This window comes from Struthio camelus, chromosome 10, assembly GCF_040807025.1.
Source record: "Struthio camelus isolate bStrCam1 chromosome 10, bStrCam1.hap1, whole genome shotgun sequence".
NCBI lineage: Eukaryota > Metazoa > Chordata > Aves > Struthioniformes > Struthionidae > Struthio > Struthio camelus.
This window is the reverse complement of record NC_090951.1, coordinates 9204038-9220339: the sequence shown is the minus strand read 5'-3', so window position 1 is coordinate 9220339 and position 16302 is coordinate 9204038. Positions and strand designations below refer to the sequence as shown.

Below are 16302 nucleotides of genomic sequence, written 5' to 3'. Positions count from 1 at the left end.
GGTAAGCAAAGAAGTCAGTGCAGGGTTTGGTGAAATGTCACTGATGAAAAAATAATTTGGTCTTTTTGCCAGCCTGTTTCATTTTTCTGCAAACTTTAGGCAACTAATACTTATTTCGTATTAGTTCTGGGCTGTATTCAACGATCTTTATCTATCTGACATGCACTAAGCAAAAATAAGTGGTAAATGAAAATGATAGTGGGTGGAGACTTTATCTGAACAAGGCCTAAAGAATATGGCTTTATTTAATTAACATTTTCTGGCATAGATTGTGCATCTATCACTGAAATTTTACTTTCTTTTTTTCTTTTTTTGTCAGTAGCAAAATTAAAGGATACTCTGTCCTTTTATGCCATGCCATAGATCTTATATATTCGTCAAAAGAAGGTGGATGGCCTTAGTCACCTCCTAGCAGATGGAGGTGCTGAACTTTGGAAACTTTTTAATTACAAATTCAGCTTTGAAGTGAGTGACTTTAGAATGTGGTCCGTCCTCAGTTTCCCCTCCTCCACATCCTCCTGCCAGAGTACCCACTCTAGGTACGCTCCTCATATCACGCCTGCTTAGCCAGGACGTGTGATTCTCCCTGATTTATCCATACCTGTGGAAGTGTGCGCTTTGCAAGAGCATGGCATTTTTTTCACGGGGATGACACATGGGAAAAAGGACAAAAATGAAGGAAGTAGAAAATGTTGAGCAAGCCTTTGGATAAACTTTTGACAAGCTATCAGCAAGCAAATAAATGCAGAATGTAACATAAGTTTGTTCTTGACTTGTTCATCTTACATCTGGAGAGCCTAATAAAATAAACTGAGGGATCTACTGAGAGCAGACAATACTTTTCATTTGCCTTATTATTTTTCTCCTAAAGAATGACTTAAGTGACAAACTTGAGAAATATATTTCACTTTTTTTCTTTTCCCTCCCTCCCACACACATGCACACACATACACCTTCTGCAAAATATACTCCTCTAATACATGCCAGTGTGCTGGAATAAATACAAATGGAAAATTAATTTTGAGTTTGTTTCTTGTCTTAGCAACTTGCATAGAAGTTTTTCTGCTGTGCACTGATATGTTTATATTATTTTATAGTCAGTCTACGACTCTCAGTATTTTCTCATCCTTTAAAAATTTAAGAAGTTTTTTTGATCTAAATATTCATACTGTTTGTTTTATGTTTAATACCATACTTGAATACTGTTTGGGTCTTTTTAGTTTGACTGCTTAGATTTTACCCTAACTCAGAAATAGCTTATGGTCTGTTATTTTTAAGAGAAATGTTGTCATTTAGTGATATCTTTTGCTTACAATTTCAGTGTCATTTTCAGGTACTCAGGCTCTCTTGAATCAGGTCATTATGCAATGCTTCAGATAAATGAACACAGCATTTACTGCAGCATGTGATTTCCATAGTTAAACTTCAACATAAAGAAAATTTCAGCTTCACAATAGCATCTCTGTTTTTCAAGATTCTTGAACATAGTTTTGGCAGTTTTCCATGGCAAAAGAATTGTTATATGCTGTACTGTTATACAGGTGAAGGATGGCACAAGGAAAATAGCAAGGTAAAACCTAACAGGAGAAATAAACTTATGTGGGTTATCTTACTAAAGTCATCAGGTAAGACCATGATTTAAGACATGGGAAATGGATCTGTTAAAATACGACTTCATAAGTTTGAAATATGAGAGTTGTGAAATAAGTGCTGTTGTCTTTATTAAGTCAGTGATTCAGATTTTGTTTTGATTTCTCTGCTAGAACTAGGACTTCTTCTATTTCTAATTTAAAATATTATTATATTAGAAATTGCATTGAATCAGAGAAGCATGAAATAGCCATTTCCAAGCCATATGATGATAATAATAAAAGATGTGTTATTTTTCAGGATTCTACATTTTATTCAGGTACTTTCAGTTAAAATGCCAAACAGTTTGTGACTTTTGAAAGAGAACCTTGATGTGATTTCAGATGATTTAATTAACTAAAGGAAAACGAACTAAACTAGATTTCTTTGTGTTAAAGAAATGCTGAAATTACATTTTTTGCAGCAAGTAATTCTCTTTCTTAAATACCTCTGCCTCTAAGACCAGTGGTATGTGTATGTGTCAAGGAAAAGTGTGTCAAGGTGAGTGTTTTAAGTCTTTATGGGAGCTGAATGACTGCCTTATATTCTGTCACCAAGACAGGAGACCAAAAATTTTATTTTTAAGTGCTAATTACTCTGAGTATTACTTGCTGTAACAGTAGCAATGTTAACACTGCTTAGTGCTTTGCATTAGAAATGTCTAATGAGAAACATGCTCGCACAAACACATATGTCTCAAAACAGAGTTAATTTTTCAGGAAGGAAGAGATATGTTGATCGCAGTAAGAACTAGCACGGTATGTAGCCTGCAGAAGGTCAGGTTTGGAAACACTTGATCATGGAATTTTTCATTTGCTTTTGGCTGTCCTATCTGCCTGGACCTTTTGTATCAAACTGCGAATTTTTTTAACCGTGAGCAAGTTTCAATGAGTATGTTACCCAAGGATGAGTACCAACAAGGCTGTATTTCAAGCATTTAAAATTCAAATAGCATCTTGAGAATTGGGGAGTAAAGCAGAATGTAAGACGTTTCCAGGTGCTTATGAATCTTGTAAACCTTTCAATCTGCATTTCTAAAGTCAGCTGAACTTTCCATTATTTTCAAGTTTACTTATTGCTAATTAATTCCACTAGTTTTTTTTACATTGAGTCATCCTTTTTTAATTTTACGTCTCAGTATGCTAGATTCTCAAACCAAGCCATTACTTCCTAAGTGACGATCCTAGTGCTGTGCTTGCATTGCGACACTCAACCTCGGTGCTTTTAACCTGTGAATCGCCGTGAATACAGGTGATAAAATTTTCACAAATTGAGGTGGTTTCTTACAGATCTCTATCACATTCTTTTTAAGAGAGCAGTAATACTTGTAGAACTTCACTCCCTTTTATGATTTTGCATAAAATAATTGACTGGAACTTAAGCAACCAGTCTTACTACCTACCTGATTCATGCAACAAGCAGATTCCGCCTAACTTAATTCTATTGACAGCGTGGTTAATTGCAAAAAAAAAAAAAAAAAAAAAAAAAGAGGCAGAAATTAAAATTCAGTTTTGTCACTATTTTAGAAAGAACTGACTCTCCATTCATACGTACAAACATACTAATGAGTAAGAAGGCTAAGCAATATGATGGCAAGGAATTAGCCTTCCCTTTCCTGATTCAGCGCTAGGGACTTTTAGGTGCAAGTTTGAGGGAAGAACCATCTGCAGAGGTGAGCAGGGAGAGCAGATCTCCTAGGATGGTGACATTGGCAAAAGTCAGTGACTAACAGGCAGTTTAGAAACTGGCCATGTTTTCAACAGCTGGTTTAGCTGAAAGAAACTAAAATTTCCATCACAGTTGCCCATGCAAAAGTAACATTTTGTGCAGTCGTATATCAGAGTGGATCCACTTCAAGTGCTTTCTACTTTGTTCAGGGAAATGAAATGTTCAAGGATATTCAGCAGTGCTAACAGAGACAGATTTAAATTTGAGAGAGTCATGCTCCATGTACACGTTTTACCTTTGAGTAGAAAGCAGAAGTTGAAAGTAACAAAATGGGAAGATGAAATTATTTTATATCTTCAGTGTCTTCATCCTCAAGTGAATCAGTATTTCCTTAGTGATAATTCTTTTATTTGTTTTAGTAGGGACGCTTACGACGATTTTTATTGATGGTAAAAACACTTAGCGTAAGTGAAAATTCATTAGAAAGTTTGCAATGACAACAGAATAATGCAATTTATTCTGTGTGGTGGGCAATAGAAGCAGTAGATAAAATTCCCTCTTCATCTCTCTCTCTTTCTCTCTCTCTTTCTCAACAATATATTTCATCGTAGTCCTATCATCAGTCCAAGAACCTGAATAGGCAGTGGATATCCGCTTGTTTGGAGATTTCCAAACCATTTAGGTCTCTCTTGTGTTTAGTAAATTAATTTTTTAAATGAATTCTCATCAAGTTTCTAATTATAATATCTTTAAATTTAATGTTTGTATTTCTGATGAAAGACAAACATTTTGGGGGCAGTCACAAGGGACATGAATAATTTCTTTAGAAGCTTATCTAATTAATTACATTCCTCTGTAATGTCTTTAAAATTTGAACTGCCATCATTTCATTAATTTAGATAAAAGTAAATCTTTAGTGTTTAAATGTGACACCAGTGCTGAGAATTCTGATAAGCTGGAGCATTCATTGTCTATATTTTTATCAAGTTAAGATAAAAAATATGTTTTAAATGTTTGGGATTTATGATTTACATATTAACTTTTATTTGATTTCAAATACATTATTAATTCATGGTGAAAGGGTTCACCTCACCCGTTAATAAGTAGGGTCATATGCTATGTTGTGGAACTGACATAAATACTGGTCTTAAAATGTTTTGGTGGAGGTTTCTTTCTATTCTGTAACACATTTCTTTCTAGACTAAACCTTTTGACTACTTCAAGTGGGAAGCATTTAGGGTCTGATGTCTTATAATCTTCCATATCCTATACAAGTAGAATTTGAGTATTTTGGGCTATCCATCTGCCACAACGCCTTTGTTTATAGCAGTAGGACTTTTAGTGATAGCGTGGTTTTGACTCTTTCGAAATAGGTATTTCACATTTTTTAATGTTTGTAGCGCAATTCAAATTTATACAAATTTAGATTTATAGATGGAGCCCTAAAAATTATGGTCATCCTTAACATGCAAGAAAAAAAAAGATGCAATTGTCACAACAATTTGACTTCTGTGGAAGCCACATATAATACACAGTGTAAACTATGTTTCTTTCATTAATAATCTCTACTAGTTGTAGGGCTGCTACCATTTGCTACCTGCCACATCAGTGGCCTGCAGCCCACAGGGGGAGCATGACCTACCTCTCTCTTTTTGACATTTGCTATTAGAGGTGCGTGGAATACTTGGCAATAGGAACTTCTGTGTCTCTCCCCCACCTTCCCCAAATTTTCAGGGTTGCCTTCTTCGAAGTCAGTTCTGTATTGCCAGAGATCAGAACCCTCATGGGCTGCTTAGTGCTGTGGACAGCTGTTAAGTTGTCACAACAGTAATACGTAAGTTGAGACCCTGACTTAAAGTAGCAGCTTTCTTGGCTGCAATAATAATTCAGGCAAAAGCAGGCAGTTCAATTACAAGTCACCTGAGCTCAATTCACATAGCATGCAATTCTTCAAATTGTTCATAATATAAATGGGATAAATAATATGATTGTAAAATAATATTCATTAATAGATGGATTTCTGAAACAAGCATAGGGTAACTTGTAGAAGTATGCATGAGCTATAGAACATTTTTTTAAATGGTTCAATCAGCAGATCACCGTAGTTTAAATAGAATTCATGTATTTTCTATTTGGGAAAAAGAATAATAAAATGTAAAATATTTATGAATGATCTCTTAAAATAAATTAAATATACTGAATTAAGGAAGGACACTAAAAACAGACTATGAAATTTATTCAAAGTAGAATGCAAATTGTTGATTAAGCTTTTATTTCCTTACAGCACGGTTATTCTACTCTCTACAGCGATAAGCTCCTTTATGCAAAATAGCTTTATATTATAAATGGTGAGGCTTTATTTCAATGAACTAAGAATTTCACAGGACATTTTTCTGTTCAACGAAAAAGAATCAGACTGCTTTAATAATCCAAAGTAATATCTAGTTTTACCTATGTCAATCTACAGACTGTCTTTATCACAATTTAGGTCTCAGCATTAATCGTATTTGCAATGAAGAAATAATGTGCAGTCAGAACAACTAATAGAGTAAAATGCTCTGTGCTCTGCCAAAGATAAACAAAGAAATAAATCTATGTTGTTTACAGCCTTCCCTTTTCCATGTATAATGGACTTTATCAATAAAACAATGCAAACTTCTTCAAAGAAAAATCTTACCAATTTAGTCCAAGAAAGGTCTTCTTTCAGCTAATCTCCAACAAATGATGTTTGTGGTAGGGATTTATTTATCCTTTTCAACCATAAAATACCGGCTATCCTTTATCTCATGCTCCAACTCTACTATTCATTACAGATAAGGCAACCCAATTAAGCAAAGACAGAGGACAGGAAGAGTATGTTTTCTGTTTAAGCATGTATGTATCAATCGCAAATTAAACATGCTGACCTTTTATGCTATGATTTTTTCTCCTAGGGAACCACAGTCAAGTGTCCCGGGTGCCAGTTGCTATCAAAGTTCTTGATGTAAATGACAACGCTCCTGAGTTTGCATCAGAGCATGAAGCCTTTTTATGTGAGAATGGGAAGCCTGGACAAGTAAATATCTCCTTGTTTTCGATGTTGTGTAATTCGGTGTGTGGGGAATGGGGTGCAATTTATTCCTGTCATCGTATCTTTATTTCCAAAAGAAGCCCTTATGAACAACTTTAAGGCATCTTTCATTTAAGATAAACCTGTGATCATATTCTCTGGTAGGTCTCTCTCTATACACACTTTTTTTTTTTTTTTTTAAGTATAGATTTTAAAGTAAAGGTAGATCTCTTGGGACCAAATCCAGAAAAATGCTGGGTATCTATAAACTCCGATTGTTTCCACTGTCTTTGATCATCACTTCATAGTACTTTAGTACTACATACTTTAGTACTGCATAGTACTTTAGTTCATGTACGTTACTCAGTTATAATATCTAACTATCTAGTTCTTACTTACTTTTCTATGATAATTGATAAAAACCAAGAAGGCAAAACTGAAAGACATAATTGAGGTTGAAAGTATCTAGAGAGGAATGGGGTGTTGGAGAATTTAGGTTCCAGGTTTTCATTATATCTCAAAGAAAAAGTGACTTAACGGGTCATTTCTGTCTTTATTTGATGAAATCAGAAGGTTGGGAAAGGAAGTTCTACATGACTTTGTAAGTTCAGATAAATATAGTTATGTTTCAGAAGCAAGATGTAACTTGTATAGCCTTTTTCGAAGAAAAATCTTTTAAAAGGTATGTGCAATGAAGGACAAAGGTACAGAATTAGGGAAGAATACCTCATATGCTGTGTAAATTACAAGATAAAGATTCAACATTTACAGATTTCTAGCAAGTAATGCAGTGTAACTGAGGTTTATATTTTGTCCAGCTGAAGAAATACTATATGTTACAACAATTCAATGTTTTTCAACTTTCTAATTTATTTCTAGATTATGACATTTTATTTAAATAAACAGCAGCTGACAGCATGACACTAGACTTGATAATCCAACTTTTCCTGCGTCTCATGTGGGTGTTTGGCATTAAATTCACTATTTGCCAAAGTAGGTTACCTGACAATAGAGTCAGAAATTATTTTCTTTTTAGTAGTACTAAATGACAACCTATGTAGTTGTGTATGACAACCTATCTCTGCCAAGATCAGATTGTTACAGAAGATTTATGATTTGACTTTCTAGCACTCTTCCTGTTTATTAAAAAGGTGTCAAAAATATGTCACTGAAGAAGCGAGAATTCTTTCTAACCACTGAAGAGACTATTATTGAAATGTGTCCTTATGGGCAGACTTCTCCCAGCAGAGCTATGTTGGTATTTCTGTTCTTTTTAGCTCTGAGTGGATTTCTGTTTATCTCAGGGTGGATTTCAGGTGCTGAGTAGTTGATTGTATGAAATACTATATGAGTATTGAATGAGTACACCTTTATCCATGGCTCAGTAAGCTTCCCTGAAATGAGAAAGATATGTTGCATACTGTTTTCAGAATGTATCTATCTAGGTATTCTTATCAAAATGTAGGTGACTGAGAAATAGTGGAAAGTGTTCATACCATTTGCATTTTGGTATGAAACAATAAATGAGATGGTTGATATGAGCTGCTAGAAAAGGCTTTTATTTAAGCACTCATGGAAAACTTTTGTTAAACTGTATGCTGTTCTTCATCTTACCTTCACTTCTTGTGCTCTTGATCTGTTGGCAGATGTCACTCATGAGCTCGAATCCTTGTATGAACTTTACAGATAGTTATTGAATTTTTGGTTACCATCATGGATAGAGGTGGCATTGATCCTGCAATCTCTTATGTGTTTTAGACAAATAATTTTATTGGGCTAATAAGTATCCACCAGTCCAGATCAGCCACCAAGATCAGATTAAAATTATCATTCATAAATTATTTCCTCCTCTAAATATCTTAGTACCTATACTACCTGATTGTTTAGTTATGCTTATTATTCTATATTCTGATTTTGGAAGTAATCATATTAGTTAGTCAAGGTACAGAATTCAAAAAATGATTGAAATATGTGTCAGCTATGAAATAGCTAATATGAGAAAGACACTACCATTTTACATAGTAGCAAAACTCTAATTTGGCTAGTTCTCCAAAGTTTAACTGTGAATGTTACATATGCAGAAAAGGTGCAATTGTATGATATTTCAGTATATTTATATTTCCAGTTCAACTTAAATATAAGTTCAAATTGAATTTGAATCACCATAAGGGAGATGATTACATCTGAACCTTTTACAGAACCTTATCTGCAGTCCCTAAATATATTGACTGAACCATCTATTACTGTTCAGCTTTCCTACTGTTCTATTTTGGGTTCTGATATAATTGCGAGTGGCAAGTGCAGCTGCTGGTGATGTGACAGAATGTATTAAAAATTGTTGATGTATAGCATCGCCAGATGTATTTTCTTTGCTTTAACCTACCTCTAACAGTAGAATACTAACCTTGCAGCTAGTAGGAGAGGAAAGAGGGGGAAGGAGGAAATGCATATGTGCATGCATATATTTATGTACTTCTTGCACATTTTTACACACAATAGAAAGTTGCCAGAAATGTTTATTTCTCAGTTTTAGGAAGAAAATAAGAGCTGATTGTTCTATTATAGTTCTTCTAAATGAAACATAAACCAGCCCATGCCCTTCTGTATTATTCCTTATCTTGCCAGTTCCAGTTACTAGAGTCAGAACATTCGTGGTTTCTCTCTTTATAGCTGTGCAGTTGTTCTCCAGACCAGCTAAATTCTCTTCCCGTACTCCTAGAACAGAACATCTGTATTGCGGAGAAAGAGAAGTTCCTCACCTGCTGTTCCCCAAACCATACCCAAGCTTTTCTGGGGGAGTGCTGTTTACTCAGACCAAAATAAAGCCATTTTCAAATAATTAAATAGTGTACACAATCATGTACCAGTGCTCAAGCCTATGTTTAAACTGCAGCAACACATAACTGAATACACCATTCCATGAATCCCTCGCAATTTGTCTCAATCTTGTTTAGTTCTCCTAATAGAATAGATTGGCTTTTTCTGAAGAAACAAATCTCCAGATAGATCTTTGTCGCTCTGAAGAGTGGAAACTCATGCAAATGGCAAAGCGCAGGTTCTGGCAAAGAAGGGCTAGCTCTAGCTGAAAAGGCAAAGTAAAAATTGTACAATGATGAGTCCACAGCTCATAGCATCATGAGTCTGCAAAGGAATTTAAAAATAGATGTGAACACCAGTAAAGCTGCAAAAGCTTTTTCAAAGGTGGAAGAACGGTTTTAATAAGAGTAGGGAATAGTTTACTAATTATAAGGAGCCAGTCTTATTAGCCAGGCTTATAAGTTGTGTTACAGGAAAAGACTTTTAAACAGTACCTTATATTAAAATCACACATAGACAGTTATGATATATCATAGGAACTTTGTTTTGCTATTTGTCCTTCTACATCATTCATTAGGGTTATACTGGTAAACTTTTTATAAATATAATTTTGGGTACGTGTGCCTTTGTAGAAATGCAATACAAACCTGCAGAATATAATGCCGAATTGTCCTCTGGGATCATTTAACTATTAAGTTAAAACCAGAGCTTCCTGTTAGGCAAAACATGCTAATTTACTATTGTGATCTCTTGTGATAGGGAAGGTAAGTCATTCCTGTAAGTTTCTCTAGCATGTTATGAACCACAAATAAAGAGTTGGAGAATTACTTCAATAGAGTTTTCCACTACATGATCACTTAACAGCGAGCAATATGGCATGCTCATTAGCATAGTAATTAAAAATGCAGTAATGAAAATTATTGGACTTTTCTCACCTCTATGGAGTAAAAGATACAGCAGTTTTGTGTCACTGTATGCATATCTTGTGGTTATTTTCTTTTTTAAAAAAGCTATTTTAATGCAAACACACAAAGAAATAGGGTAAGGTTGCTATGGGAACACTAACTCTTAGTTTCTTGATGTGTGTATCTAATAGAACAACTGTAGTATTTCGCTACTATGTCTTTTGCATATAATTCTCTGTGCGTTTTTAGAGAAAGAGCGATGTAGTAAACAATGAGGGGCATGGATGGAAAGGACTGTAACATGAGAAAGACTTCTGTATGACATTAAGATGTATCTGTAGTTCCTGAAGAAAAAAAAAAAAAAAAGCCTAGTGCCTATTTCTTGAAAATTTCCAATCTAGATAGTCTCCTAAGTTTATTTCATATAATTTCTGTGAGCTGAAAACCCATAGCACTTATGCTCTTGGCTACTGGGTTCAGGTATATTTATTGAAAAACCTGGAGGGAGTGAAGCGAGTTTTTAGAGGCCGCTGTCCTACGTAATGCTGAAAGGAATTAACAGGTATATAGCCAGTACAGATTAAATTGCATAACCACCTGATAAAGTGCATCTATTATGTGCAATTGACCTTGCAGACTTCACTGTGCCCATTATCCTTTTTCTCCATTGCTTTTACCTTCTGCATTCTAACAGTGTTTGAGAAAGGGAACAATCATAAAATATATGTGCCTAAAAATACTTGTTTGTAATTCCATTCTAAATTGTACTTACCTAAGATCCAGAATTAATAATATCTAGTCCAGCCCTGGGCTAGGTGTAAATGGGTAGTTCAGTACCTTATGACTCAGCAGAGAGAAAACTTGGAATGTTCCACGTCTGTAAGTGGGTCTGTCTTTGCAATGGAAAAGACAACATCCATTTATACATTTTTCACATGTGTACATTTTTTCACAGTGATTAGCTCTCTGGGTTCTGTTATGAAGCTATTAAACTGGAGATCTAATTCTTTAAGCAGAAGCTATGCTAGGCTTTTTTTTCACCAACTCTTGGTTTGAAATAATGGCAATCAAGATTTCCACTTTGACAGATGCAGTAATCCAAAATTTGATCTAATTTGACACTTAAACTATCTAAAACTTTTTCCAGTAGATTTTTGATAATACAGCTGACCTATCCAGAATACATGCTAAGGCAAGGAATGAATTGTCTCAAATTCCTTCCTAGGACATCTCACAAGTTACTTATGCCTATATCAAAACCTGCTCAAACATCTCTCTAGATATAAAATTTCAAATATTTATATTTTAATACTGTTCCATGTGGTTATCTAGTAAGATTTTATTCTTTCTTTGACTCTCCAAGAACATGATAAATGCGATAAAGAATATTATCATATATGTAACATATATGTATTGATAGTCCGTCCTCCCTTACAGTACCACCAGTATAAAATATTAGTTATTAGCATTGTGTTAGGGAAGCATTGAAAATTTAAAGTAGGCCTCAATGAATTTGGACACGATCAGGCACTGTTTCCTTTTTTTGTTCTACTCTTTAAAAATGAAACTTATAATGATTCCTAATTGCAATTTAATTGTCCAAGAAATTATTAGTCAGTTGCTTTAGGGATTACAAAAATAAATATATAAGGCAAAAATGTTATTGACTTAATTGGACAGAGGAAAGTTCAATAATTCTCATTAAATGCCTAATAAACCTTATCTAGTATGAGCTAACTGCTGCTGAAATTCAGCTCTGAGTACTGGAATCTGGATCCGCAGTTGTCTTAGTTTGTACTTCACTGGAAACCGCTTGGAATCAAGTGCAATAATACCAAACATTAAAAAAAATTCAAAACTCTTTCCTGCTTATTTTAAAATGATGTCACATCCTTTCATATCCCTTTGCAGCTCTGTGTGATTTTAAGATGTTCAACTGCAGTACCATTCTGAGTAATCACAGAGTAGTTGGGGTTGGAAGGGAGCTGTGGAGGTCATGTAGTCCAAACTCAAGCAGAGCCAGCTAGAGGAGGTTGCCCAGGACCGTGTCCAGCCGAGTTTTGAATATCTCCAAGGATGGAGACTCCACAACCTCTCTGGGCAGCCTGTTCCAGGGCTCAGTCACCCTCACAATGAGAAAGTGTTTCCTTATGTTCAAAGGGAATGTTCTGTGTGTCAGTCTGTGCCCATTGCCTTTTGTCCTCTCACTGGGCACCACTGAGACGAGTCTGGATCCGTCTTCTTCAAACTCTCCCATCAGATATTTGTAAACATCTGTTAGAGGTAAATGAAATAATAGTCTGCAGATACTGTAGATGATCGTACAACTCATATGAGGTGCTTCATACAAATTTATTCAGATAATCCTCATCTGGGCTGTCCAAACAGTCTTTCCTCTTCTAACCTTAGGAGCCTGCATTATTCTGGAAAACAATGATATGTTAAAACAACTCTACGTTCCTAGGAGAGGAATGACTGAGGTTTTGTTAAATTAAGATTAGATTATTAGGCATATAAAATTTCATACCAAAAGTCAATTTTAAAAAATATATTTATTCAACTAAGGGAAAAAAGGGTGGTAGAGGAAAGGAGAAAGGATTAAAGATAAATTATACATTTTAGTCCCGTGAGGAGTGTGGCTATAGGAACCAAAGAGTATGTAGGCATCATGAGTGTTTCTGAAACATGATTTTCCCCCTTCTTTACTGCTGAATGAGAATATTTTGCTTGCCTAAATCAGCAGCAGTTTTTTACTGGCCTCTCGAAGATGGATACCTTAGGGCAGCCAGTAAAATACTGCTGTTGATTTAGGCAAGTAAGATATTCTCTGCCTCTTTGTTCTGGAGAAAGGTTAAATGGGCCAGATCTAACTCCTCTTCCCAGAGCTTTCAGTCTAGGGTCCATAAAGGCCTTGCAGGATTGTAAATTAGCATCTTTAATGTGACACATGGAAAAATGAGAATTTGCCCTACAGAATAGAATGTTGTTTTCAATACTGTATGCCAGGAATGTGCGTATTTAACAAGAGCTTCCTCTGTTGTAGGTAATTCAGATTGTCAGTGCCATTGACAAAGACGATCCTAAAAACGGGCATTATTTCCTATATAGTCTTCTTCCTGAAATGGTCAACAATCCAAATTTCACCATCAAGAAAAATGAAGGTAAATATAAAACGTATGTAATGTGTAGCTGAATAGCTTTGTTTTCTACTGCCCTGTTGACTTCCAGTTACTTTACTGGTTTGTCCCTTGAACATTACAATGTAGTTTATCTGTCTAATGGTACCCTAATTACATCTGTTAAGCTATTTCCAATAGACCAGAATAAAGTAAAATGAATACTGAATTTAGATCTAGAAAGTTCAGTGCCTTAAAACTTGCAATGATGGATTTAATGCCTGTTGTATTTCTATTAACTTTGAAATTCCAAAGAGGTGCACTATAAAATGAAAATCTGAAATTCTGTTGATAAAGGTTGATCCAACATTGACTGGATGGGAGCATCAAATTAAATATCTACTAAATCCCCAAATGGCAACACATTTTAAGCCTGCTTGCTGTGTGTATAAAGGTCCCAACATTAAGCATTTTTACTAGAAAGAGAAATCTGCTAGGTCAGCAAAGCCTGGAAGGGCACTTTGTATCATTATGCTTAAGAGCAGTTCTGGAAGGGCATAGTACCATTTGGTAATACTGTAGAAGCAGAATTTCGTTCATGATGAGAAAAAAAGACCCATTTTGCTATTGTTGAGCTATAAATTTAGACTGATCCTTTTTCTTGGCACACGTATACTTAAAGGTCATGCGAGAAAGAGCTGGGAATAATCACAAAAATGCTATAAATTGTGCCTTATGTATTTGTACTTACTTATATATTCAGCAAATATTTTTATTCTGCCTTTTTTTTTTAATACAACAGTACCCTAGCTGGAATTTTAGCAAAGTTCAGTCTCTTATTCCCTATATTTGAAATGACAATAAAGGAAATCATTAGTTAGTCTGTTAATAACAGGAAGATATATACGTGTGAGGTGTGTGTGCATGAGCGTAGAAGTAATGTATGAATTGTCAAAAACTGTTACTTTTGCTGTTTTTATTTTTTATTATTCTAGCTGTTCCAATCAAGAAGAATGATGCTACCACTTTGTTAAATGATACTATAAAAAGTTAAATTCTTAAGCTTGTTTGAATATGTCATGGTTTTGTCTTCAGTTAGATATGTTTTCTCTTATAGCATTCACTCTAAGTATATATCTGCCTATATCTGTACTTTCCTGCAAGGAATGAGTCGTTATATTTTTTCTGCACTTACAGTGGAACATAAAAACAAAACAAAAAAAACTCCTCAAACTCTGTTTCATAATCAGCAGTACTGTAACACAAATTGAGTTAAGCAACCTAAATGTGAGATGATTTGCTTTGAACAGCATGACAAAGTAAACAAGTCTTAACATTTCTCTTTGTGTTTAAATACTTAGCTCATATCACTAATTAGCCTTGTCCCTCCAGCCTGTTACCCATTTAAGACCCACTCTTACTCCCAGTTACAGCCAATGGCAAGATACCTCCTGGTCTGAGTGGGAGTAATGAACCTTCCTTTATAACACATTTTGGAAAAATAAGTCCAATTTTGTTACAATTCAGTTTTACACAGAAAAATTGTAATGCATGAGAATCAATTAAATGTGTAAATCCTTTTAAAGCAACCAACTGGAATGCCTTTGGAAGTAAAAATCCACTTGAACAGACTCTTCAGGTTTAAGCTTTCAATATCAAAAATAAAATTCCAACTATACATGCCATCTTTTTTTTTTAATCAAAACTACTAACCAAAGACTGTAGTCCATGTGCTACATGGACTGCAATACAATCGAAGCAGATATTCCCGTCAAAGGCAAAAGCAGGGTATAATTTGGTTGAGGTGAGGTTTTATGTCATAGAAACACCATAAATCTTTAATAATTCTTTATTCAGTTATACCACTTAAACACTGAACTGGACCGTGACTTTGTCTTTCATATATCTGCAAGATAAGCAGGAGTGATTATTCTTGCTGAACTCCAGTGTTCTTAAAACAACCAAACTCAGAAGTCAAACTTATAGTCAAAGTACTAATGCATGTCTGTGTTGACCTAAAGTCAGTTTGGTGTGGTTTATTAAAAGGAGTGGAAAATGCCTATAATAAGCTCTGCTCTCATTTCTGGAGAAGTATGTTTCTGAGGCTCAGATCAGTGCACCACCCACTTAGGCTTGGAACTGAACCATTTCCTCATACCAGTGGGCAGAATCCTTGATAGCTTCCTAGCGTTATCGCAGCCTCACCTTCCTCCCATATCCCTGCCCCTGCCCCTAAAACAACTAAATATTTGTTTGGCAGCAAATTCCTCAAGGCAGTAGAGACTGCTATGATGGCTGCTGAAGAATTGTTACTATCTTAAGTGTCTTAAAAATGGATTCCATTATCTCAGATCTAATATAGAAATCCAGTCTTGTATTTGATAAATTAATGTTTTTTTTCTTTATTTAATGATTTGTCAACTGTTATCTTTCTCCAAAATTCTATCAAGTGCAGAGGTAAACAAAACAACCCTTTTTCTAGAGCTTTTCTGAAATGATCTTACCATTTTGAATTCTTCTGTGCTTTAAGTAGCATTGTGGCGTTTGGCAATTACTTTTGTACTTCAGGAAGTAATGACATTATTTGATCTCATCTATTGCCACTAGTATTCAAACAATGCAATTTGGCATCTGCTGTGGGAAGAAAGCTGTGAAGTTCTGCTTCTGTCCCTCATACTAAAGGATACATATGATGCATGAACCTTCTCTTGCCATATGGAACATAAGCTGAAGCATGAATTTTAGTATGTTGCCTATGGGCTAAGGTTTTTTTTTTTTTTAAACTTTCCAGATTGCCCTCTGGCAAGTTCTCATTATACTTCAGTGATTAACTGTTCTGCCCAAACATACTACAAATCTTCTGATAGGGTACTGGTTAGTAACAAATATTTTTAGTTGACTGACACAAGTTCATTAGAAACCAAAAAAAAACCACTTGTCCTAAGATTATATTGGGTTTTACAGAAATTGTCCTGTGATCCTTAGCAGAGTCTGTTCCTTGAAATGATTTACAGGCACTCTAACAAGGCTTTTATCTCTTGGTCTGATACATTTGCATATTTACAATCCCTTCTGCAGACAGGATGTCCTAAAATAACCCATAGAGGCTCTACTGCCT

The 16302-nt window shown here is 34.9% G+C and overlaps 1 protein-coding gene across 1 annotated transcript in view; it reads left to right on the top strand.

Annotated features, from left to right (window-relative positions):
- CDH8 (cadherin 8) overlaps nucleotides 1–16302 on the top strand; it is a 153729-nt gene that overhangs the window by 112384 nt on the left and 25043 nt on the right. The window contains exons 9-10 of the mRNA XM_009669844.2: nucleotides 6231–6352; nucleotides 13112–13229. Coding sequence (XP_009668139.1) covers nucleotides 6231–6352; nucleotides 13112–13229 — 240 coding nt within the window. The remainder of the gene's footprint in view (nucleotides 1–6230; nucleotides 6353–13111; nucleotides 13230–16302) is intronic.